The sequence below is a fragment of the Oncorhynchus mykiss genome, chromosome 19 (assembly GCF_057628025.1).
Source record: "Oncorhynchus mykiss isolate SJ-2025 chromosome 19, ASM5762802v1, whole genome shotgun sequence".
Lineage (NCBI taxonomy): Eukaryota > Metazoa > Chordata > Actinopteri > Salmoniformes > Salmonidae > Oncorhynchus > Oncorhynchus mykiss.
Window position 1 is genome coordinate 50889796 of NC_143040.1, and position 27050 is coordinate 50916845.

Consider the following 27050-nt stretch of genomic DNA (forward strand, 5'->3'; position numbering starts at 1 on the left):
GTGTACACCGAGGAACTTAAAACTTTCCACCTTCTCCACTACTGTCCCGTTGATGTGGATAGGAGGGTGCTCCCTCTGCTGTTTCTTGAAGTCCACGATCATCTCCTTTGTTTTGTTGACGTTGAGTGTGAGGTTATTTTCCTGACACCACACTCCGAAGGCCCTCGCCTCCTCCCTGTAGGCCGTCTCGTCGTTGTTGGTAATCAAACCTACCACTGTAGTGTCGTCTGCAAACTTGATGATTGAGTTGGAGGCATGCATGGCCACGCAGTTGTGGGTGAACCGGGAGTACAGGAGAGGGCTCCCTTGTGGGGCCCCAGTGTTGAGGATCAGCGGGGTGGAGATGTTGTTACCTACCCTCACCACCGGGGGGCGGCCCGTCAGGAAGTCCAGTACCCAGTTGCACAGGGCGGGGTGGAGACCCAGGGCCTTGAGTTTGGAGGGTACTATGGTGTTAAATGCTGAGCTGTAGTCGATGAACAGCATTCTAGTGGGTCTAGGGTGTCAGGTAGGCTGGAGGTGATATGGTCCTTGACTAGTCTCTCAAGTCTCTCAAAGCACTTCATGATGACGGAAGTGAGCGCTACGGGGCGGTAGTCATTTAGCTCAGTTACCTTAGCTTTCTTGGGAACAGGAAAAATGGTGGCCCTCTTGAAGCATGTGGGGACAGCAGACTGGGATAAGGATTGATTGAATATGTCCGTAAACACACCAGCCAGCTGGTCTGCGCATGCTCTGAGGACGCGGCTGGGGATGCCGTCTGGGCCTACAGCCTTGCAAAGCTTAACACGTTTAAACGTTTTACTCACGTTGGCTGCAGTGAAGGAGAGTCCACAGGTTTTGGTAGCGGGACGTGTCAGTGGCACTGTATTGTCCTCAAAGCGATCAAATAAGTTATTTAGTCTGTCTGGGAGCAAGACATCCTGGTCTGCGACAGGGCTGGTTTTCTTTTTGTCATCCGTGATTGACTATAGACCCTGCCACATACCTTGTGTCTGAGCCGTTGAATTGCGACTCTACTTAGCCGTGGTATATTGGCAATATACCACACCCCCTCGGGCCTTATTGCTTAAATATATCACCTATAAAATAAAATAGGTTCAACCAACTGTAGCGTGGGACTGAGGGAGTAATACAAGCACACACGTTTCTCTTTCACCTTGTACACTGATGATGTTCTGGGTCAATTTGACCCAATAAACTAAATAAAGTAAGTACATAAATACATGATTTTAACCTCCAAACATGAATTTTCAGTAGTTGAGGATGTCCTCTTTAATATGCTGTATTTTCTATGTTTATATACCAAACTATTCAAAATGTAGAGCCAAATGTTTAATACTTATACCAAAGTCATAAATCAAATGACATTTTAAGCTCATTTTTAGCCAAACTTCAGATCACTGTCCTTACAAGTTAATTAACCCTACCTAGAGGACTAGATAAGAGGTCATTGTGAAAACATGAAGTTAAATAGTATTTCAGTGTTAAATTCACTACTGGGTCAAATTGACCTTCAACATAAGGGGTCTCGTAAAATAAAATCAAATATGCTGGATTCTTTTCACCAAGCAGGCTAGGTGAACACAGTCTTCAGAGTGGAACAGGAATAGATAGAACTGGTATTTATCATTGGATTTTGAGAGTAATTTGGGCTACTAGGCATCTATCTGCATTCTGCATTGAGCCAGTGAATGTAGCAGAACCAGTCAGGTCATCATAACATATGTGACGTTCATGGTACAGTGCAAAGTCTGTGGTATCAGTATGGGAACGTGTCTATTAACACACAAACATATGGTTTGAACTTTGTCCTACAGTCCTGTAATCATGTCGTTAGAACAGGTGTTTTCTTTTCCCCCTCCTGAAAGTATGTGAGGTCAGTTGTTGCAGTGATTCTTTTTACTAACATACATGTTATATTTATGTAAATGTTCCTCACCATCTCCTTTATGGCATCCAAGGCCTCCAAGTCTCCTATCTTAGAAGCGGCACAAGCTAAGGTGGGTGTCAGAGCATCCCGGACGGCTTCTAACTCCTGGAAATATCAGCAGAGAAAACATCAGCTGTCATGTCATTACAAAGACTGACAATCAGTGGAGGAATGCTTTATGTAAAGTGTTGTAAGTGACGCCTATAAAAATTCACTATCAAGTTGAATTTAACACATGCCCAGCGATAGTTTTTTCTCTCCAAAAAAACGTATCTGTCCTATCAGATAAGCCAGTTCCCGATGAAAACATGTTAGGTGGAAAGTAACCCTGCAGACTCAGTGGTGGTGACAGTGTTTGTGATGTGGCTGGCTGTGCGGTGGCCTCACCTCCTTACAGCTGATGCTCAGGGACTTGGCGATGACCTGGATGAAGCGACTGTCACTCAGAGTGAGCTTGGCCCCCTGCAGGTCAGCCATCATCTCTCCCCGCAGGTTCTGACTCAGCATCTGGACAGGTACAACAGAGACAACAAAGGACAGATAACACACAAACACAGACAAGCATGATCAAGGATTACACATGTCACTGACCTTTATCCACATGTGAATCATCTCTGCCATCTATTGCCGTTACCTTCTTGTTAAAATGGGACTAAGACAGATGTCACTAAAGTTCAGCCTAATGTTGACATTCGCTTCAAAATATTTTCTATAAGGGGCCTACAATGTGTAGTAAGGTAATGAGTGTGTTTTCACTGGGACTCCTACCTTTCTTTTGGCCTCTATGCTGAGGTCCGTCCTGGCCAGCACGTAGGACAGCTTGCACAGGGCAGCCTCAGGAGTCATGTCACAGCCTGCCACCAGTCCTGCGTCACTCAAAGCCTGAGGGGATCAGGAAGACATGTTGACACACATCCATCCACATCATGTGCACTCTCCCACTCCCACTGAACACAGGGTTCTGGTGTACCTTTCCAGTGGCGTACGATGTGGTGACAGAACCCCTCAGACACTGGGTGCAGTTGACCATGATCACGCCCCTCTCTGTGGCATTTCGGAACTCCTCAAGCAGGTCAGCACAGTTATCAGGGGCGTTTCCACTACCATACGTCTCCAGGACAATGCCCTCCATGGGCGCCTGCAGGAAGGACTTCACCTGCGTGCGGGCACACACACACGCACACACACACACACACGCACGCACGCACACACATACACACACAGAGAGATACAGCCAGCAAGATGAGCGGCCATCTCAGTCTGGCTTGTGGACAAAGGAGTGTACGGAGCTAGTGTCGGGTTTAACAACCTGCCCAGACCTACCCTCCCCCCTCCTCCAGACCATTATATCTCAGGGTGATTCACTGGATCCAGGAGATCTCTTCAAAATACCAGCTCTGGCATCTGGAGAGGAAATGGCTCAAATGGCCAGGCACGGGGAACCATTAACTTCAAGGTTAATGATTGACAGCATCATTTCACTTGGCAACGGTCCTTAGACCTAACTTGTGGAGGGAGGGAAACATAGCAAGTTATCTTCCATTGGATTTTGGATCAAGCGGCTAGCTAGCCAAAAATGTGTGCAACACAGAACCCCAAATAAACCCCATGCTGGCAGAGACCGTGGAAGGCGGAGGAGAGTCTGATGCATTATAAAAGAAGCAAATAAAAACATATAAATAAAAAAAACAATGAGACAGTAAACATTGAGACAGATTGAGACAGTAAAACCATCCTCCCCTCAATCTGTAGCGAGGGAGGCGTATCTAAGTGTTTAAGTGTCTGTGCCAAGCCCCTCGTCTTTAGCGGGTAATTGGACATGCCCCATAAACCGGTCTCCTTTTTCACTGGACTAAACGCCGCTCCCGGCTGTATGCAGACCACTTGGAACGCCCACACGATGCTGGCTCGTCAGAAAACACAGTAGGACCTGCATGAGAGGATTCACCACAACAGAGCTACAATGAAGAGTTCTGGATAAATATGGCCCCAAATGGCTGTTCTGATTTAGTCTTTCTACAATAGGGTATTACTTTCACTATTGCTGTATATCAGAAGTAGGAAGACAGTTGTGATTTAATGATGTGGTTGAGTAGGCAACAGAAACAGGGCAGAGCCACTATCCACCCCTTCTCACCCCCACCCTGGGAAGCCTCTTACGGTCACTGCAGTGATGCCTGGGAAGAGTCTCAGCAGACCCACATTACGGTTCATCAGAGTGCTCACTCTGAACCGTGTGGTTGTGTTCACTCGCCACACCGTGTCCCAGTTAACTGCAGGGGAAATGGAAAAGGTTTAGTGAAAAGATCCATCTTACGCCACGGAAAAGATTTGACTTGATATACACTACTATTCAAAAGTTTGGAGTCACTTAGAAATGTCCTAGTTTTTGAAAGAAAAGCTTTTTTGTCCATTAAAATAACATCTGATTGATTCGAAATACAGTGCAGACATTGTTAATGTTGTAAATGACTATTGTAGCTGGAAACAGCTGATTTTTTTAAGGCCAGCATCCCGGAGTCGCATCTTCACTGTTGACGTTGAGACTGGCGTTTTGCAGGTACTATTTAATGAAGCTGCCAGTTGAGGACTTGTGAAGCATCTGTTTCTCGAACTAGACACTCCAATGTACTTGTGCTCTTGCTCAGTTGTGCACCAGGGCCTCCCTCTCCTCTTTCTATTTTGGTTATATCCAGTTTCCGCTGTTCTGTGAAGGGAGTAGTACACAGCGTTGTACGAGATCTTCAGTTTCTTGGCAATTTCTCGCATGGAATAGACTTCATTTCTCAGAACAAGAATAGACTGACGAGGGGGCCTCCTGGGTGGAGCAGTGATTCTGGGTTCGAGCCTAGGCTCTATCGCAGCCAGCCGCGACCGGGAGGCCCATGGGGTGGCGCACAATTGGCCCAGCGTCGTCCGGGTTAGGGAGGGTTTGGCCGGCAGGGATATCCTTGTCTCATCGCGCACTAGCGACTCCTGTGGCGGTGACCAGGTCGCCAGGTGTACGGTGTTTCCTCTGACACATTGGTGCGGCTGGCTTTCGGGTTGGATGTGCATTGTGTCAAGAAGCAGTGCGGCTCGGTTGGGTTGTGTTTCGGAGGACACATAGCTCTCGACCTTCGCCTCCTCTCCCGAGTCGGTACGGGAGTAGCAGCGATGAGACAAGACTGTAACTACTACCAATTGGATACCATGAAATTGGGGAGAAAAAAGGCGTCAAATAAAAAATAATAAAAACAAATTAAAGAATAGACTGACGAGATTCAGAAGAAAGGTCTTTGTATGTGGCCATTTTTGCCTGTAATCGAACCCAAAAACGCTGATGCTCAAGATACTCAACTAGTCTAAAGAAGGCCAGTTTAATTGCTTCTTTAATCAAGACAACCGTTTTCAGCTGTGCTAATGTAACAGTGTAGCTTCTGTCCCTTTCCTCGCCCCTACCTGGGCTCGAACACAGGAGTGATGGTTGCTTATAATGGGCCTCTGTACACCTATGTAGATATTCCATTAAAAATCACCCATTTCCAGCTACAATAGTCATTTACAACATTAACAATGTCTACACTGCATTTCTGATCAATTTGATGTTGTTTTAAATGGACAAAAATGTGCTTTTCTTTCAAAAACAAGGACATTTCTAAGTGACCCCAAACTTTTGAACAGTAGTATAGATAAACACATAACAGGACAGACCAAATATTACACCACTTGATTACTTTTAATATCCACTTCAGCAATGGCCAGAGGAGCCAAGTTAGGAGAATTGAAGGCATTGAAACTCCCAGAATCCACCTTGGTTACACGGTTCCCCCGGTACAGCTTGTGGTGGAAATACAAACAAACCTAGAGATGTAGATGGAGAATGAATGAAACCTCCTAAGACATCATTATTAAGCAAATACACTGAACCAAAATATAAAACGCAACATGTAAGGTGTTAGTGAGTATTTCTCCTTTTACAAGTTATTCCATCCCCTTGACATGTGTGGCATATCAAGAAGCTGAATAAACAGCATGATCATTACACAGGTGCACCTTGTGCTGGGGAAACAAAGCAATTAAAATGTGCGGTTTTGTTACAACACAATGCCACAGATGTCTCAAGTTGAGGGAGTGTGCAATTGGCATGCTGACTGCAATAATGTCCTACACAGCTGTGGCTAGATAATTGAATTTTCATTTCTGTACCATAAGGTGCTTCCAATGTCATTTTAGAGAATTTGGCAGTATGTCCAACTGGCCTCTTAAACCGCAGACCACGTGTATGGCGTTGTGTGGGCGAGCGGTTTGCTGATGTCAACGTTGTGAACAGAGTCCCCCATTGTAAAGGTTGGGTTCTATGCACAGAGATACCTTGACAAGAACCTGAGGACCATTGTCCTGCCATTCAGCTTCTCTTCCCCTCTAACCCTGGTCTGGGAGTGCCACAGGCACTTCGTGTTTTTGATTTGGCCTGCGGCACTCCAGGAACAGGGTTGTCTACTCCTGTACTACTGTTATAGTTTATTCACTGAGTGTACACAACAAGGTTCCACAGGGATGCTGGCCCATGTTGACTCCAATACTTCCTTCAGTTGTCATGTTGGCTGGATGTCCTTTAGGTGGTGGATCATTCTTGATACACATGGGAAACTGTTGAGCTTGAAAAATACATCAGCGTAGCAGTTCTTCACACAAAACGGTGCGGTTAGTACCTACTACCATACCTCGTTCAAAGGCACTTAAATATTTTGTCTTGCCCATTCACCCTCTGAATGGCACACATACACAATCCATGTCTCAAGGCTTAAAAATCCTTCTTTAACCTGCGTCATGACGTGACTATCATTAATGTGATGACTGTTATTTATCGAATCAACTAACTATGTTTAATTGTTACATGATTAAATTAATCATGTAACAATTAACTCATTAGGAATTTGGGGCACCACGGAGGAAGTTGTTTAACGAGTTACCATCTCCCGAATTAAACTCCAAAGATATATAAATATAGGTTATATTGATAAGTCACTTACTAATCATTATCTCATATCAGTCTCATTCTGAATGTCGCAGACCTCTTGAATCCGCAAGAACCCCAACCTTTTCTTATTATTCAGTTCTACACAACCTATTGTAATTATTTATTTACTAACTAACTAAATAATAACACAGAATACACACTTACATGAGACAAAAGTCCCTAGTGGACTGACAAGATATGACGGCTTGTTACACATATGGAGAGGGAGGGGTAGATAAAGAGTCAAACGTATTGTACATTTGGAAACTACCCTCTAAAGTAATAATAATAATAATACTTTGCTCACAAACCACCGCTCGTTTGGGTAAGGAATGCAATGTATTTACGTGTAGATGTCTCTGTCCTTCGTCTCTCTTAAACCAATCCATCCTTCTATGGGAAGTGGCTCGATGGGTGTAAGGCTCGGGTTGTCCTCCAGTGGTCACAATGTCCTTAGTTGTTCTGGCATGGAGTGGATGTTTCATCAGATGCACCAATGATTGTCGAGATGGTATCTTCTCCTTCCTTTCTCGGTTAGATAGTCAAATTCTAGATCCCTTTATATGAACAGCTGCAGAATGTCAAATGTTCTGGTCAGCTCTATCTTCTCCACCTCATGTTGAGGGTTTCTAAGCATTTCAACATGTGGCCACAGCTTCACGTCTGCTGGTCTGGTAGTTGAGGTTATCTTCTCACCTTGTGTTGAGTCTTAAGAGTTTCAACCATTCGTAACATTCAGCTCACGCTGTCCGTCTGCTGGTCTGGCATGTTAATTCTTAGCAAGTCCTTTTAAGCACTCTGGTCGGAAAGGCGGTTCCATCACACTGACACTCTTCTGACCTCATTAGGGGTGTGGCTTAGTTAATGTGCCAGGGACATGAAAAACCATTATCTCATTAGGAAACCAAAATCACATTGCTATCTTAAACATAGTTTCCTCGTTCTTCATATTATATTAGCATCATATTGGATGGAAACTTTATAGCTAGAATGCGTTTCCTTCCTAAGTTACAGTATTTTCGTTATACAGTTTTTAATGACATCAAAATGAAAAGCAATATGACAGGATCCCCACGGACCATTCTTAACATTCCTATCTTATAAATATTGTTCCCGTATTCACTTTTTGAACAAAAAAAATGTGGGTGGCAAAATGTCTCTGTAACAAAGACATTCCAATCTTTGTTACAGGAACAACACAGCTGGCTGCATATACGTCATCAGATACCAGATATACAGATACGTCATCAGATACCAGATATACAGATACGTCATCAGAGCGCACAACAGAACATTGTACTGTCTACAATCGGTTTGTTGTTTATCTTAAAATTGTTTCATTAAATCGATTTTAATCAGAACTAAAGTTTAGTTGCTAAGGACTCCACGACGTGGTTAGCCTTTATGGCTGGGACTGCAAGTTTGTGTTCCATTTTTTTGTGTGGATTCCTCAAGTGCTAGTTGGCTGTACTACAGACCCCTGTCGACGTCGTGGGAAAGACTCATTGTTATCTTTTCGTAAAACAACTGATTGCAGCTAAGGAGATCCTGAGGGAAATCAACGAGAACCAACAGCTTTATGCTATGGAGGAACAACATACTCCATCATAGAAAGATCCGACAACCTCACAAAATAACTTTCACCCGAAAAAAAAGGAAAAACAGATTCATCTACAGACACGGACGATTCTCTGGCTGGAATCCATGCAACACTGGAAAAGTTGTGTGAGGAGGTAACAGGGTTGAGGGGGAGTTTGAAATTCTCATGCTCCACGGAGAAAACAAGGCACTCACAGCCAAGGTAAAAATCCACAATTCCAACATGGATTGTCTACTCAGGGAAAACAGGGTGATGGAGTCGCTACTAGACATACAAAGTCGTAGCATGCGTGAAAATCTATTTTTTTTCTGCGATTCCTGAGGACGCATCCAATAATCCAGAGGGCGCGATCAGAGAATTCACGCAATCCGCCTTGAAACTTCCCCGACCGATCATCGCAAAATTTGAACACTACCAACAAAAGGAGCTGATCAAAAGTAGGGGAAGGGAGCTTAAAGGGACCAAATTCGGTCTCAATGACCAATTTTCAAGAGAGATAGACGAACGTTGTAAGAGACTGAATCCGGTACAAAAGCAACAAAGGGAGAAGGGTAAGCGTGCCTTTCTCATTGTGGACAAACTCTTTATAGATGGACAGCTATTCCGAGACAGTTTCATAACACCATGGCTGTACTAAATTCTACAGGGACTTCAGGTTACGAAAAAAATAAAGTATGGGAACTGTAAAAATATCTGAACATTATGAAGTGGATATGAACACACACGTACTCAATTTCATGCTCGCTTACACATACACACACACACACACACACCTGATCTCGCTCTCTCCTCTCCTCTCCCCCGATTGTTGAGAACTGTTTTATAATTTCATGTGTTTGTTGTTTGTCTATCTTTTTTACGTATTTGTCTACAAGTTTATATATGTTTACAACAAGCAAGGGGAAGATATCAGAATAGGGGAATTGGGGAATAATAACATACTATATGGAATACACTTGTACTGTAGTGAAGCCGTCTCTAGAGTAACGCAAGGTCTCTTTCATGATCATGTGAAACGTCAATTGCTATGGAAATGCTGGAATGTGTTTTTCAATGATGTTAAAGGTAATTGTGATGCAACTATGATGGTGATACGATATGGATTCCAATTATCATCATGAATATTAATGCTATACGCACTACATGTTACACACAGACACTCAACCATGCAAATTGGCTGAGTTATTTTTTATTCGGACATCACACACAGTCTTACTCTTACATTGTACACATTCTCACTAAATCACATCCAATACCATACACATCAACCTACTCAGATTTACTACACACATAATATCTTGCCTAAATTTTCTAACATCTGTGGCATTGGCTCATAGGCAAGGAAATAAAACAAATATTGCTAGAACCTACTTCTTAAATATCAGACATTTGAAAGCTCTAGTTTTGACTATCATAATACATGTGATGGCAGTAACTTTACAAGCACTAATTATGGTCAATTTAGACTGAGAATATGATCTAGTTACGGTAAGGGGTGAAATAAGTATAGCCAGTTATAATTGTAACAGTTTAGCAGATTTAAAAAAAGAAGATCAGTCTTTACATGGCTAAAAGATAAGGAATATAACATATACTGTTTACAGGAAACTCACTCTATTTTGAACAAAATAATTTATAACTGAATTTTTCGAGTTTAATATAAGTTCAGCAAATCCCCTTATTGTTAGGGACACCTTAAAAATGTACCTTCAAAGATCAGACAATTCAATATTCATCAATAAAAAAGCAGTTTCTGCCTAAAGAGACAAGACTAACAAGGGAAATCCATGAACTAATAGTACAGGTAGATAGCAATAAAAACGATACTACAGAGATACAAAATAAGTTAGAGGAAAAACAAAAAGAACTTGAGGAACTTATTCAAGAATGATCTAGTGTAATATATTACAAAAATAATGCAAACTGGATGGAATTTGGAGAAAAATGCACAAACTTCACCCTGAATTTCCAATACAGGAACACTAACAAAAATAATTTGCAGAAACTCGTTACAGAGTCATCTATGATTCTCCTAATTATATTTTAAAAGAGGAAGCCAATTCTTTTAGGCAGATGTTCTCATTTCTGTATCATCCTCTCCCACTGAATGAAGATTACGGTAAAGGAATTATTTCCAAATAACATAAAAAATTTAAAATTAACAGAAAGATCAGTGCGAAGGCCAAATTACAGAGGAACAACTTTGAGGCTATTGAATCCTTTCAGCCTGGAAAAAACCCAGAGCTTGACGGCATACTGGTAGAGGTATATCAAGCCTTTTTTGATATACTAAAATCTCCATTGTTAGATTGGTTTTACTACTCCTATAGAAATGGTAGTCTGTCAGGTACTCAGGAGGTAGGTCTGATTTCTCTATTATTGAAACAAGACCCAGATGGCAAATATAAAGACCTAGTCTAAAAAACTTGAGGCCCCTTACACATCAATGTTGTGATGCAAAAATACTAGCGAAATGCATAGCACTCAGATATTGCACCAGGTATTGTTCATCCTGATCAGACACACAATGCATTTCAATAGAAAAGTTGTAAAAATATCCTGCAACCATGGAGAGGTAAATACCTGTCTATTTATGGAAAAATTGACCTGATTAACTCCTTAGTCATATCTCAGTTTGCTCAATTACTTATGGCGCTGTCTACTCCTGATGATTTCTTTTTTTCAAATCATATGAGCAAAAAATATTTCGCTTTATCTGGAAAGCTAAACCAGACAAAATAAAACGTGCCGATCTATATAATGAATATGAATTGGATGGGTTGAGATTAAATATAAAAGCACTAAACCTCTCTCTAAAAGCTTCACTTATTCAAAAGTTTTACTTGAACCTTAAATGGTTCAAGTAGATTACTAAGAAAAGCTCATCCATTGATTAAAAATGGCCTTTTCCCCTTTGTTCAGATTGCCATGTCTCATTTTTGATTAATTGAAAATTATACTTTTTTTCAAAGTCTCTCTCTTCTTCAAACAAGCATTGCAGAGCTGGCTACAATTTCCATTTCATCCCCTGAAAAGATAGAACAAATATTACAACAAAAATGATGGCTGAACTCAAATTTGCTGGTTGATAAAATACCTGTATTTATAGGAATGTTTGAAAATTGTATTTTGTTCTTCAATTTTATTGTAAATTGGAATGGTAGAGTTGGTAGAGTGTCTTTCATGGAGTTTTGTACAGGAAGGTCTGCTCAATCCAAGAGTATAACCAATTGATTACAGCATTACCCCAAAAATGGAGGAGGCAGGTGGCAGCGGGAGGAGGCAGGGAACTGGTCTGTCTGCCCAATATAAAGGATCAAAACTGGCGGAGGAATAAAAACAGCATAAATAGGAAAGTATACCAGCTTCATTTGAGGACCAGGATGTTGACAACTGTGCCATACAGATTGCAAAATAGTTGGGAAGAGATCTTTGATGTACCAATTCCATGGTACAGGGTGTATGAGTTGATATATAAAACAATGCAAGAGTCAAGATTTCATGCTTTTCAGCTAAAACGATTATATAGAACTCTTGTAACCAACAAAATGTTGAATATTTGGGGCATAAAATCTATGAAGTTCTGCAGATTTTATTGTGAGGATACAGAATCAATAAACCATTTATTTTGGTATTGCCCTCAGGTAGCCTGTTTCTGGTCTCAGGTTAAGGAATGGCTGAAAATGCATAGCATTGATCTAAAATTGACCATAGAAATAGTACTATTAGGAGATCTGGAGAGACCGGATCAGTCTATTATTAGTAAAAGTATGATTGAAATTGTACGTTAAACATCACAGCATAGTTGAAAGATATGTGTTGCGAAGAAACCCGAAGTGTGTGGCCAGCAGAGATAGATGGGATGGGCTGAGGGAAGGGACGTGGAATTGGAGACAAGTAGGAGTGGAGATTCTGTGCAGGAGATAGAATGATGGTCAAAGATAAAAGTTTTAAAAAATCGAAATAAAACATAATAAAAAAGTATGTTTGAATGACACTAAGGGGCAGTGTTTTTACAACTAATGCCGGTTTGCCTGAGGCTGATGCCATTCGGGTGTTTCTACACATGCATATACACACACTCTCAAATAAACGCATACTAGAGCACACATATGCATGTAATAGTGCCAGACATGCACACAGACATATACAGATGGCATTGCTGTTGTGATTTAAGTTGTCCTTGGTTTTAAATGTTGTTGTTTTTTGCATTGTTGTTTGCTGTTTTCTTCTGTATTTTTATTTTTTCTCTTTAGTTGATTCTCTTGGTTGTTGGTGCATTGAGGGGTTCTTCGGGGTGGGGAATGGAATTAATTGTATTTTTTTCCTTTTTCTTGGGAGGGGTCTCGAATGGTTGCGAAACAGCTATTGGGGAACTGTGGGGCGGGATCTTGGAGGGTTTGGGTTCACGTTTTTTGGCCTGGTGGGAGATGTGTCAAAGTGCCCTTGAGCAGGGCATTGACCCTGGATGCTTCTGTGTGTCGCTCTGAATGGGAGTCTGTTGGATGACTGGTATGATGTAAAGTTGAAGTCGGAAGTTTACATACAGTTAGGTTGGAGTCATTAAAACCTGTTTATATAATTTTGGCAAATCAGTTAGGACATCTACTTTGTGCATGACACAAGTCATTTTTCCAACAATTGTTTACAGACAGATTATTTCACTGTATCCCAATTCCATTGGGTCAGAAGTTTACATACACTAAGTTGACTGTGCCTTTAAACAGCTTGGAAAAGTCCAGAAAACGATGTCATGGCTTTAGAAGCTTCTGATAAATGATGTCAATTAGCCTGAGTCAATTGGAGGTGTACCTGTGGATGTATTTCAAGGCCTACCTTCAAACTCAGTGCCTCTTTGCTTGATATCATGGGAAAATCAAAAGAAATCAGCCAAGACTTCAGAAAAAAAATTGTGGACCTCCACAAGTCTGGTTCATCCTTGGGAGCAATTTCCAAATGCCTGAAGGTACCACGTTCATCTGTACAAACAATATTACACAAGTATAAACACAATGGTACCACGCAGCAGTCATACCGCTCAGGAAGGAGACGTGTTCTGTCTCCTAGAGATGAACGTATTTTGGTGCGAAAAGTGCAAATCAATCCCAGAACAACAGCAAAGGACCTTGTGAAGATGCTGGAGGAAACAGGTACAAAATAATCTATATCCACAGTAAAACGAGTCATATATCAACAAAACCTGAAAGGCCACTCAGCAAGGAAGAAGCCACTTCTCCAAAACCGCCATAAAAAAGCCAGACTACGGTTTGTAACTGCACATGGGGACAAAGATTGTACTTTTTGGAGAAATGTCCTCTGGTCTAATGAAACAAAAATAGAACTGTTTGGCCATAATGACCATCTTCATGTTTGGAGGAAAAAGGGGGATGCTTGCAAGCTGAAGAACACCATCCCAACCATGAAGCACGGGGGTGGCAGCATCATGTTGTGGGGGTGCATTGCTGCAGGAGGGACTGGTGCACTTCACAAAATAGATGGCTTCATGAGAAAGGAAAATATGTGGATATATTGAAGCAACATCTCAAGACACCGTTTAAAGCATGGTCGCAAATGGGTCTTCCAAATGGACAATGACCCCAAGCATACTTACAAAGTTGTGGCAAAATGGCTTAAGGACAACAAAGTCAAGGTATTGGAGTGGCCATCACAAAGCCCTGACCTCAACCCTATAGAACATTTGTGAGCAGAACTGAAAAAGCGTATGCGAGCAAGGAGGCCTACAAACCTGACTCAGTTACACCAGCTCTGTCAGGAGGAATGGGCCAAAATTTACCCAACTTATTGTGGGAATCTTGTGGAAGGCTACCCAAAGTGTTTGACCCAAGTTAAACAATTTAAAGGCAATGCTACCAAATAATAATTGAGTGTATATAAAATCTGACCCACTGGAAAGTGATGAAAGAAATAAAAGCTGAAATAAATAATTCTCTACTATTATTCTGACATTTCACATTCTTAAAATATATTGGTGATCCAAACTGACCTAAGACAGGGAATTTTTACTAGGGTTAAATGTCAGGAATTGTGAAAAACTGAGTTTAAATATATTTGGCTAAGGTGTATGTAAACTTCTGACTTCAACTGTAGTTGTTGAGCGGCTTCACTGCAAGTATGTTGTATGTTTTAGATATTCAATTAAAAAATATATTTAAAAAAACATTCCAATCTTGCTACTAGAGAGCCAGTGAGAGAGTTCTCTCCCTCTTAATTTACAACAGGGTGTGAAGGTGTGGTTAATTGTCTGCCAACAAAGTTCATCCTCACACCTTTATCAATCAGGGAAGACTGCCATAGCAGGCTAAAAAGCTAGACACATGTCAACAGCTTGGACAAGAGTATGAACACACGTTCAATTTAGAGAGAAATGTGATATAGTTTAAAACTGTGCAACTGGGAATATTTGGCCAAGATGATTCAACTACATTGTGCAGGTGACATAAAGTCAGGTGTGTGTGAGTGCTGCTCCAAGAAATGTCCCTCCCTCCTCTACTCACCTCAGGAATGACAAACTGACCAGCGATCAGCAGCGCCCCCAACAGGTTGTCTCTTCCATCGTTCCTCATCTCATAGATCGGCACCTGAAAGAGGTCATAAAACAACATTTCACCCTTCTGTTATCTTAACTATTTGAAGCAGTTTAGCTGTATGGATGGCAGGTGTACCTGGGAGCCGGTAAGGATGACAGGCTTCCCCAGATGCTCACACATGAAGGACAGAGCGGATGCTGTGTAGGCCATGGTGTCCGTGCCGTGGAGAATGACAAAACCGTCATACTTCTCATAGTGTTTCTGGAACCAAGAGACAAAGAGAACAGGATCAGACTTGATCCCAAGGTTCCAAGGTCAACATGTGTAGCCTACATCTTGCCACAGGCTACTTGAAATAAGTACTGTATTTAATACAAAAGCTGTACAGTACATTTACATAAAAGGAAAGGGACAACTGACTATTACTTCAGTGGATGACTTGAGATTGTTGTTTTATTGCATTATAATACTTCTGCTTATGTAAATGGTAAAAGTCAGGATTATGGTTAATGTTAGTGTGAAGTGCAAGATAAATAAAATGACCACACCAAGTACCTCAATGTCCTTCCCAATTGTAGCCCAATCATCTGTGGTCATATTGCAAGAGTCCAGCAAGGGGCTGTACTCTAAAACAGTGTACACTATCCTCTTATTTTGTTTACACAGCCTGGGAAAAGACAAGTTGAGTCATAATCATCCTAAAATAACCAAAGAAGCTCTGTGAATCAACAGAGCAGACAGTTTACATAGACACACAAACAATCCAGGTTAAGCAAATGTGGCTATTACATAAAATAAGGAAATCCCTTTAGGGGTGTAGAGACACCCCTCTTTTTTGACTTGGTTATTCTGTTAACTTTACAAACTCATTAAGACATGGAGCCGGTTCTGTTTACATGAGGAAAAGGCAGAAGATAAAGAAAGGAAAAGAGTGAAACAAGCCTAGCCTACGTCATGAAGCGAGACAGAGTCTATTTGGTTGGGCCTTCTGTTTCAGCAGCAGGGTGCACAAACCAGTTCCTAAGCGCTGGGTGTGAATTATGGGCATGATGAGAGAGGGGGCGACTCCGTGGGAAGTCTACGATGCTGTATGAGGAGTTACTAATTTGCGGGTGTTCTGAGCGGTAAGGGGTGCCTTTTGGGAGTATGGAGGGGGGGTTGAAAAGGGGTGTGTTCGAGAGCGAGACCCCATGTTCTAATTAGACAGGGGCAGCTCATCCTGGTCTCCCATGTGTAGCCGATGTGAAATGGCTAGCTAGTTAGCGGTGGTGCGCGCTAGTGGCGTCCTCTAGATGGAGGTAACGTTGGCGTCCCGTATTCTCCTGCTTGCGCTTTATTAAGAGATTGTGCCTGGGTAAGCAGCTGTGGAAAGATCTTTCCCCTTAATCTCCCTTTTTAAGACACGGGACAAGACACTGGAGGGCGGAGGGTGCAAACCATTGAACCCCCCTTATTGGGGGTTCAATAGAACAGCAGGGCAAATAGCAAGCTTCCCCTCAGCACCTAACCAAAGGCCTAAAGACACTACCCTAATTATCCCTGGCTCCAGACACAATCCTCAAACATATGTTATTTTTTATTTTTTTTACCCCTACCTTTTTTTAACCAGGTAGGCTAGTTGAGAACAAGTTCTCATTTACAACTGCGACCTGGCCAAGATAAAGCATAGCAGTGTGAACAGACAACAACACAGAGTTACACATGGAGTAAACAATAAACAAGTCAATAACACAGTAGAAAAATAAAAAAAAGAGTCTATATACATTGTGTGCAAAAGGCATGAGGAGGTAGGCGAATAATTACAATTTTGCAGATTAGCAATGGAGTGATAAATGATCAGATGGTAATGTGCAGGTAGAGATACTGGTGTGCAAAAGAGCAGAAAAGTAAATAAATGGGGGGAAAAACAGTATGGTGATGAGGCAGGTAAATTGGGTGGGCTATTTACCGATGGACTATGTACAGCTGCAGCGATCAGTTAGCTGCCCAGATAGCAGATGTTTAAAGTTGGTGAGGGAGATAAAAGTCTCCAACTTCAGCGATTTTTGCAATTCGTCACAGGCAGCAGAGAACTGGAAGGAAAGGCGGCCAAATGAGGTGTTGGCTTTAGGGATGATCAGTGAGATACACCTGCTGGAGCGCGTGCTACTGATGGGTGTTGCCATCGTGACCAGTGAACTGAGATAAGGCGGAGCTTTACCTCGCATGGACTTGTAGATGACCTGGAGCCAGTGGGTCTGGCGACGAATATGTAGCGAGGGCCAGCCGACTAGAGCATACAGGTCGCAGAGGTGGGTGGTATAAGGTGCTTTAGTAACAAAACGGATGGCACTGTGATAAAATGCATCCAGTTTGCTGAGTAGAGTATTGGAAGCTATTTTGTAGATGACATCGCCGAAGTCGAGGATCGGTAGGATAGTCAGTTTTACTAGGGTAAGTTTGGCAGCATGAGAGAAGGAGGCTTTGTTGTGGAATAGAAAGCCGACACTAGATTTGATTTTAGATTGGAGATGTTTGATATGAGTCTGTAAGGAGAGTTTACAGTCTAGCCAGACACCTAGTTACTTAAAGATGTCCACATATTCTAGGTCGGAACCATCCAGGGTGGTGATGCTAGTCGGGTGTGCGGGTGCAGGCAGCGAACGGTTGAAAAGCATGCATTTGGTTTTACTAGCGTTTAAGAGCAGTTGGAGGCCATGGAAGGAGTGTTATATGGCATTGAAGCTCGTTTGGAGGTTAGATAGCACAGTGTCCAAGGAAGGGCCAGAAATATACAGAATGGTGTCGTCTGCATAGAGGTGGATCAGGGAATCGCCCGCAGCAAGAGCAACATCATTGATATATACAGAGAAAAGTGCCAGAGGACCGGACAACATGCCCTCCGATTTGACACACTGAACTCTGTCTGCAAAGTAGTTGGTGAACCAGGCAAGGCAGTCAATAGAAAAACCGAGGCTACTGAGTCTGCCGATAAGAATATGGTGATTGACAGAGTCGAAAGCCTTGGCCAGGTCGATGAAGACGGCTGCACAGTACTGTCTTTTATCGATGGCGGTTATGATATCGTTTAGTACTTTGAGCGTGACTGAGGTGCACCCGTGACAGGCTCGGAAACCAGATTGCACAGCGGAGAAGGTACGGTGGGATTCGAGATGTCAGTGATCTGTTTGTTGACTTGGCTTTCGAAGACCTTAGATAGGCAGGGCAGGATGGATATAGGTCAATAACAGTTTGGGTCCAGGGTGTCTCCCCCTTTGAAGAGGGGGATGACTGCGGCAGCTTTCCAATCCTTGGGGATCTCAGACGATATGAAAGAGAGGTTGAACAGGCTGGTAATAGGGGTTGCGACAATGGCGGCCGATGGTTTCAGAAATAGAGGGTCCAGATTGTCAAGCCCAGCTGATTTGTACGGGTCCAGGTTTTGCAGCTCTTTCAGAACATCTGCTATCTGGATTTGGGTAAAGGAGAAGCTGGGGAGGCTTGGGCGAGTAGCTGCGGGGGGGACGGAGCTGTTGGCCGAGGTTGGAGTAGCCAGGAAGAAGGCATGGCCAGCCGTTGAGAAATGCTTGTTGAAGTTTTCGATTATCATGGATTTATCGGTGGTGACTGTGTTACCTAGCCTCAGTGCAGTGGGCAGCTGGGAGGAGGTGCTCTTGTTCTCCATGGACTTTACAGTGTCCCAGAACTTTTTGGAGTTAGAGCTACAGGATGCAAATTTCTGCTTGAAAAAGCTGGCCTTTGCTTTTCTGACTGACTGCGTGTATTGGTTCCTGACTTCCCTGAAAAGTTGCATATCGCAGGGACTATTTGATGCTATTGCAGTCCGCCACAGGATGTTTTCGTGCTGGTCGAGGGCAGTCAGGTCTGGAGTGAACCAAGGGCTATATCTGTTCTTAGTTCTGCATTTTTTGAACGGAGCATGCTTATCTAAGATGGTGATGGAAGTTACTTTTAAAGAATGACCAGGCATTCTCAACTGACAGGATGAGGTCAATATCCTTCCAGGATACCCGGGCCAGGTCAATTAGAAAGGCCTGCTCGCAGAAGTGTTTTAGGGAGCGTTTGGCAGTGATGAGGGGTGGTCGTTTGACTGCGGACCCGTAGCGGATACAGGCAATGAGGCAGTGATCGCTGAGATCCTGGTTAAAGACAGCGGAGGTGTATTTGGAGGGCCAGTTGGTCAGGATAACATCTATGAGGGTGCCCTTGTTTACAGATTTAGGGTTGTACCTGGTGGGTTCCTTGATGATTTGTGTAAGATTGAGGGCATCTGACTTAGATTGTAGGACTGCCGGGGTGTTAAGCATATCCCAGTTTAGGTCACCTAACAGAACAAACTCTGAAGCTAGATGGGGGGCGATCAATTCACAAATGGTGTCCAGGGCACAGCTGGGAGCTGAGGGGGGTCGGTAGCAGGCGGCAACAGTGAGAGACTTATTTCTGGAGAGAGTAATTTTAAAAATTAGTAGTTCGAGCTGTTTGGGTATGGACCTGGAAAGTATGACATTACTTTGTAGGCTATCTCTGCAGTAGACTGCAACTCCTCCCCCTTTGGCAGTTCCATCTTGACGGAAAATGTTATAGTTGGGTATGGAAATCTCAGAATTTTTGGTGGCCTTCCTAAGCCAGGATTCAGACACGGTAAGGACATCAGGGTTGGCAGAGTGTGCTAAAGCAGTGAGTAAAACAAACTTAGGGAGGAGGCTTCTGATGTTGACATGCATGAAACCAAGGCTTTTTCGATCACAGAAGTCAACAAATGAGGGTGTCTGGGGACATGCAGGGCCTGGGTTTACCTCCACATCACAGAGGAGGAGTAGTATGAGGGTGCGGCTAAAGGCTATCAAAACTGGTCGCCTAGAGCGTTGGGGACAAAGAATAAAAGGAGCAGATTTCTGGGCATGGTAGAATATATTCAGGGCATAATGCGCAGACAGGGGTATGGTGGGGTGCGGGTACAGATGAGGTAAGCCCAGGCACTGGGTGATGATAAGAGAGGTTGTATCTCTGGACATGCTGGTTGTAATGGGTGAGGTCACCGCATGTGTGGGAGGTTGGTAAACTAAAACAATGATGACTAACCTGAACAACAGTATACAAGATATTGACATTTGAGAGAGACATACAGCGAGGCATAAAGTAATCGCAGGTGTTCATTGGGAGAGCTAGCTAAAACAACAGGTGAGACAACAACAGCTAATCAGCTAACACAACAGCAGGTAAAATGGCGATGACTAGGCAGAGAGGGTTGGATTAACTACACACAGAGCCTGAGTTCGCGGATGGGGCCGACAGATAAAAAAATAAATAAACAGAATGGAATACCGTGATTCATGGACAGTCCAGCAGGCATCAGCTATGTAGCCAAGTGATCATAGTGTCCAGAGGGCAGCAGTAGATGGAACAGGGAACCCGCCACTACGTTAGCAGGCGACAAGGCGTTTAAAGTTAGTAGCCCTCCGACGAAGGCCGGTTGAAGGCACAGCGGATGGAGTATTCGTCGGCAGACCAGTCGTGGTGGTGCGGCAGGACGCCGTGTCGACAGAGAATCCAAGCCAGATGGCGAAAGAGGTATTCCAGAATTTAGTTTGCTGGCCGGGAGATGCGCCTGGCTCACGGCTAACTGGTGCTAGCTTCGTGGCAGTGGCGTTAGTTCACCGTGGCACCCAGTACCGAAGCTATTATCCAGGCTGAGCTGTGAGCTAGCTAGCTGCAAGCTAGCTGTGAAGATCAGAAGTAGTGGTCCAGGGATTACGGCAGAAATCCGGCGTTGTTGTGGAGAGACAGTCCGATACTAGTAGACTGGCGAGTATTATCCAGGCTGAGAACAGGGCTGGTATCTGTGCAGAAGGTAAAAGCCGCAAGCAGTGGCTAACAATGACTGAATAGCTAATTAGCTGGTTAGCTTCTGGAGGTTCTTGAATGAGTTCTAAAAAAAATTTTAATAGAGATACCGTGTCACATTGGGTGAGGCAGGTTACCGGAAGGTATAATCGAATTAAAAATCGGAAAGGGATTGAAAATAAAATTGAAATATATATACAAAAAATACGAAAAATACAAAAGTACACGAGACACGAACAAAACACGTCTTCACTGCTACGCCATCTTGGTTGTTGTTGATAATATTAAAGTGATAGTGTCGCTGGAAACAATATTCAAATCACCAATTATTAATTTATCTCCTGGTATAGCCGACAGTGTGGCAGGGAAATGGGTATTAGCATATAGAGGGTTGGGTAGGATGCTGCCCTGTGGCCTGGTCTGCTGATGAGGAACAGTGGTGAGAAGGGCAAATGGGAGGTTGAGGTAAAGGCTACCCACAGGGAAGCTCACTACAGCTTTTCACTCAGCTATTCAACAAATCAACTTCCTACTCCACACAATGTAAAAAATTGAATCAATGTTAGGATACATTGACATTATCTTTGTCAATGTTATTTCAAGTCCACTGCACATGCTCACTGCAAAGAATAACATAAACAAAACAAAAACCAAATAACTCAGGCATTAGGGACATTTAATAGCAATGTTTGGTGACAGCTAGTATGTGTTAATCAACATTAACTTGAAGCCACAAAAAGGAACATAATGATCGTAATAATGAAAATGAACCTTACAGAAGCAAGGAGGAAAGAGGATGATTGAATCAACTACTGAAATTACACTGAAAACAGAATGAGACTGATACATTTGTCTGTGGGACGGAATCTGAATCCATACGTCCTATGAATCTCCTGTGAGACTGTTGAAGTGATGAGGAGTAACGTAAACTCACCCCATTCCGTACAAATGTGCGCAACCGCAACATTCAAACGAGGCTACAAAGAAAACGAATGGGACTGTAGCGACTGTGTTGACTTCAAAATCTGGGGTGTGAACAACGTTTCTATTCAAGCGTTGATCAACATGGTAATGGCTCTATAGTATTGGAGAACAGTTGAAAAAAACTGACCCTCCGTTACATCGTGATGTGTCATGCCGTAACGTACAACACGCATAAAGCAACTATTTCTGTCTTACAATCTCTCTCCACCAGGTTTAGCACTTCTCTCATCCTTTAAAAACAAGAAATGGACAGTGACAGGGGTAACGGTGGATACCTAGTCATTTTTTGCTTCATCATTGCATGCGATCATCATTCTCAAAGCCGCTGTTTACTTCTAAGATCACTTTAGCACCGTCCTAAAAACCCGAATCAAATTCGACACAAACCTTCAAATAAGTTTGTAATGACACATTATATAAACTCTCCATAGTGTTTTATTTACATTTTACAGGCGATAAGGTGATAAGTTGGACAGATCGAGTGAAAATTTTCCCAAACATCTCTCCTTCTCACTATCACGCATTAGTTTCGCTTCCCCACCAGCCATTTTTTTTTAAAGACCCGACGGGGCTCATTGCCTTTTTGAATCATGCAGAAATGGGCAGCGTGGGGGTCATGTAATTGATTCTGTTGGAAAGGGGAGAAATTATGCTTTACAATGGTATTGACATTACAGTTGATCTGGAAGTATTACGTTTTTTGGGGTGCTAAAATAAGGTCAATTGTACGAACCAAGGCGATGTACAAAAGTGAGTGAGTTTACATTAGAAGGCTATGGAGGTAACATGGCAGTCCTCCAAACAAATATTACCATGATCCAAGCAGGCACAGTACCACCAGCCCCCCTTCACACAAACAGCTTTAAAAATAGCACGCTTGTGTAGTTCTCTTATCTATCCCCTATAACCCAGCCCAACCCTGCCCCCTCCAGTCTCTATATCTGTGGTCCTGAGCTGCTCTGAGTGGGTTTTAGGTGGCGGACTGAGCCATGTGCTGGTTGTCTGTGTAGAGATTAGCGTGCAGGCAGGCAGAGGCGCCCCCACTGTCACCGGCAACACAGGCCCAGAAAGGAGAGGAGGTTGCTGGGAGGGATTTGACCCAGGATGCCTTGGCCTGGGCTCAGGCAACCTCCATTTGGAGGGGCGATAGCCTGCAACCTTTGGATCCGACCTGCCAGGACCATATTCAGCAGAGGGCCCTCTCACTGCTCCTGAACACACGCACTGAGAACCAGACTACAGGAATCAAACACGCTCAACACAGATTAGCCTCGCTCTCTGCCAGCGTGGCACCAGCAACCCCTCGCAGGCCTATTCTCTCTCTCTGGCAGCAGCAAAACTCCTGGGGTTGCTACTGCAACATTACATAAGTGTTATGAGAACTTGACTGTTCTGCACTGGTTTTAGCTAGACATGAACCAATGGGAGTAGCTCCCTCCAGCGGGAGTGAGGCGAGGTATCTGAAGAGAGGAAATAAGGGTAGAATGTCAGTCAGGTGTGAACACCGCTACTGAAAGTTGTGCTGCAGGTGTGTGCTCCAATGATCACTCCCTGACAGGTCCACACAGACAACAGCAGCAAACTGTTCCTGCCAGGCACTTTTTGACACCAGGCGGAACGGATACAGAGGATTCAAACCACACAGCGTAGCGCAGGCACACAGTATGCTACCAGTATTTCAGGACCTTTTTGATAGTTCATCAGCGAGGTCGGTCGGCATCCTGTCAAAACAACAGACAGTTTTAGAGTGAAATGTTCCCAAGCATGCAGGGAATAGAAACGTGTGTATGATATCCCCCAACAAGCATTGTATATCCTGTAGGCCTACTGCTATGGCGGCATCATAGTGAACAGATGTTGGGGCATGATATGCTGTGCACTAGAATATGTTGCTATTCAAAGAGCCTTTGAAAAAGCCTCGTATGCCTTGTAGGTTGAAAAAGCCATGAAATAAAAGCTGTCAATGGTTATAAAACAGGAAGCAGAGCTTCAGTCTTGTTTGAATTTGACAGTCAAATTAAGAAGTTACTCTAATCCAGTATGTGCAATACACACTCATCTCCTGTGTAAAGAAATGGTAAGGGCTTTAAAATGTATGTATCGGTAGAACCGGTAGGTTGAGGTCCCCTTCACATATTTCTATAACACCAGTTATAGACTAACTACTATTACTCTACTCTAATTTTATCATCATCTGTATCAGACTCCAAGCTCTCCATCTGAAGTTTTCAGTCAAATAGCACAAGGTTTCATTACTCTAAATCTAGTGATGATGTGTTACATAGATAGTAATCTTTTCAGTTTGAATGATTGTACGAAGACTGTACAATAAAGTAAACCATGTCAACATTTAACTCTAGCCTATATATTAATAACAGCAAAGACAAAGTAAAACCCCCCAGAGAAAACAGAAATAGAAGGCTGCAGAGGAGCCCAGGAGAGGTGGGGTGAGGGGGAGGTGGAGTGTATAGGTGACTTACGGCAGGACAAGGGTGTTCTCCTGTGGGTCACTCGTGCTGTAGTAGTCGTACATACGGGTCTGCAGGGCATACTGCTCATCATGGAGGTTGGGAAGCTTTCGCAGGGCCTTCACAAACACATTAGGCTCTGGGCACAGCACTGTGGATGAGAGGGACAGAGAGAGAAGGTGTTGCCATTAGTGTACAGAGCAACATAACTAATCAGTCAGAGTTCAGGAAAGGTGAGCCCAATAATAGCCTACATAGATCTGAGTGTGGTGTTACTTTTGAAAAGAGGGTAGCAGTACGCAACATTTTGGAGCGTTCAGATAGCATATTCCTATGTAGAACACACGCTCTCTGACATGTAGAATAAGGTTTCACGTCAGCTCTATTCGTGGCATTTCTATCTGCAAAATACAATAACGTTTGGCTATGAAAGCGTTTGGCTATCGAATGTAGTCCAGGTTTACAATTCTCAGTAAATCATGCCTTGTATTATACTCAACCCTAGTGGCAAATGTGAGAATCACATCAATATGAAAAGTAGGCTGTTTGGAATATAGTTCTAATCATTCATGCATTGGGAAATGTCTTGTATAACTCATCATAGTCCAAACCGCTGGAACGAACTGGCTGACTAAAATTAGGACCTGTGAAAAGTGGACCACCAGCCACTGGTTACAGTAGATGGAAAGATTGCATATAGACAAATATTGGGACTTCCAAACAGAACCTTTGGAACGGTGTGAAAACGGTAGACCTAGAAACTATGGCCATGTTATTTATGGTCTAGTGTTTACTCCAAGTACCATCCACAGTAGTGGATACCGAATTAAATGAGAAGGGCTGGTTAGCCTAGAGATCTCATTCAGAAGACATTTGATCCAAAGCACTTAACAGTTAACGTTTCCTTGGCCCACGAAGGAATCTTCAATCTTTCTCCATAGCAGCTGTTACATTTGACAACTCACGAGACCCTTGCGTGCCAGTATGGAAGGCCAAGAGTTTAAAATCGTCTTGATTTGAACGCTTGTTATGGGCATTTTTACCCACGTTCATTACACCTGTTCAGTGTGCATTTACAGGTGATTAGAACGTTTGAATATTGTACTTTCAGACGCATTAAATTGTGCCACTGCACACGTTCTGAACGCCTGTGTAGTAACGGGTACATTTCATGTGACTGAAAGTACCACATTGTAGCCACCTCAATTTCCGTGAGTTTGACTTTGTTTGACTTCTGGCCTGTTGCGTTGAGTCGCTTACTCAGGGAGGGAGATGTTTCTAGATATGGATCAAATTGTTAATTTGTCAATTACATTTACAGAATGTAAACGCTACAGCAAGGCGTTGGTGAGAAAAATGGAGAAAGATATTAAAACAACTTTTTCCACATAGCAATACAACTACAAAGCTGACGCTGGCTAGCTAGCTTATTTTCATTGAATTAGCATGGCTAGTTAGTTAACTATCAATAGTCTTATGTCTAGCCTTTAATTAATGGTTGTTACGTTGCGGAATAGAGCAATAGTTCTTTGTACTTGTCATTTGGTTGAGACTAACATTAGTTTAGAAAATAATTGTTAACTGTGTATATTTGTTGTGTAATTGGTTGGCTTTGCTAGTTAGCAAGCTGAGATTTATTTGCTCAAATTGGCCAACGTAGCTTTTAGCTAATGCTTTAGAACAGGCTAGCTCCATGCAGAATCTAGACAATAGAGAATTGGGAATAAGACATGGCTGTTGCAGTTCCCAGGCGAAGTGATAGAACTGCTACAGAGGTAAAAAGGTCTGATCTATATCGAGTAGCTATATTTCAAGGTTAAACCAATGCATTAGGTACAGTGCCTTGAGAAAGTATTCGGCCCCCTTGAACTTTGCGACCTTTTGCCACATTTCAGGCTTCAAACAAAGTTTTAAAACTGTATTTTTTTGTGAAGAATCAACAACAAGTGGGACACAATCATGAAGTGGAACGACATTTATTGGATATTTCAAACTTTTTTAACAAATCAAAAACTGAAAAATTGGGCGTGCAAAATTATTCAGCCCCTTTATTTTCAGTGCAGCAAACTCTCTCCAGAAGTTCAGTGAGGATCTCTGAATGATCCAATGTTGACCTAAATGACTAATGATGATAAATACAATCCACCTGTGTGTAATCAAGTCTCAGTATGAATGCACCTGCACTGTGATAGTCTCAGAGGTCCGTTAAAAGCGCAGAGAGCATCATGAAGAACAAGGAACACACCAGGCAGGTCCGAGATACTGTTGTGAAGAAGTTTAAAGCCGGATTTGGATACAAAAAGATTTCCCAAGCTTTAAACATCCCAAGGAGCACTGTGCAAGCGATAATATTGAAATGGAAGGAGTATCAGACCACTGCAAATCTACCAAGACCTGGCCGTCCGTCTAAACTTTCAGCTCATACAAGGAGAAGACTGATCAGAGATGCAGCCAAGAGGCCCATGATCACTCTGGATGAACTGCAGAGATCTACAACTGAGGTGGGAGACTCTGTCCATAGGACAACAATCAGTCGTATATTGCACAAATCTGGCCTTTATGGAAGAGTGGCAAGAAGAAAGCCATTTTTTAAAGATATCCATAAAAAGTGTCGTTTAAAGTTTGCCACAAGCCACCTGGGAGACACACCAAACATGTGGAAGAAGGTGCT

At 42.9% G+C, this 27050-nt stretch overlaps 2 protein-coding genes across 14 annotated transcripts in view; both read right to left on the reverse strand.

Moving 5' to 3' along the window:
• The window catches only part of LOC110497882 (60 kDa lysophospholipase), a 137430-nt gene that overhangs the window by 100077 nt on the left and 10303 nt on the right, over nt 1-27050 (reverse strand). The gene's annotated exons all lie outside the window — the stretch shown is intronic.
• LOC110497880 (60 kDa lysophospholipase) overlaps nt 1-27050 on the reverse strand; it is a 53715-nt gene that overhangs the window by 16324 nt on the left and 10341 nt on the right. For 9 of the 13 annotated variants that reach the window (XR_016488983.1, XR_016488982.1, XR_016488981.1 and 6 more), the window contains 11 exons: nt 24392-24530; nt 23597-23632; nt 15639-15750; nt 15219-15344; nt 15051-15134; nt 5650-5776; nt 4094-4206; nt 2904-3089; nt 2702-2815; nt 2321-2440; nt 1943-2038 (listed from right to left, as the gene is read on the reverse strand). Coding sequence is in view for 9 of the 13 variants with exons in the window: in XM_021574326.3 (XP_021430001.3) it covers nt 1943-2038; nt 2321-2440; nt 2702-2815; nt 2904-3089; nt 4094-4206; nt 5650-5776; nt 15051-15134; nt 15219-15344; nt 15639-15750; nt 23597-23632; nt 24392-24530 (1253 nt within the window). In the remaining 4 variants the exon portion in view is untranslated. Of the gene's footprint in view, nt 1-1942; nt 2039-2320; nt 2441-2701; nt 2816-2903; nt 3090-4093; nt 4207-5649; nt 5777-15050; nt 15135-15218; nt 15345-15638; nt 15751-20408; nt 20541-23596; nt 23633-24391; nt 24531-27050 lie in introns of those variants that run through there. The other 4 variants (XM_090211314.1, XM_036954842.2, XM_090211317.1 and 1 more) reach the window with 3 other exon arrangements.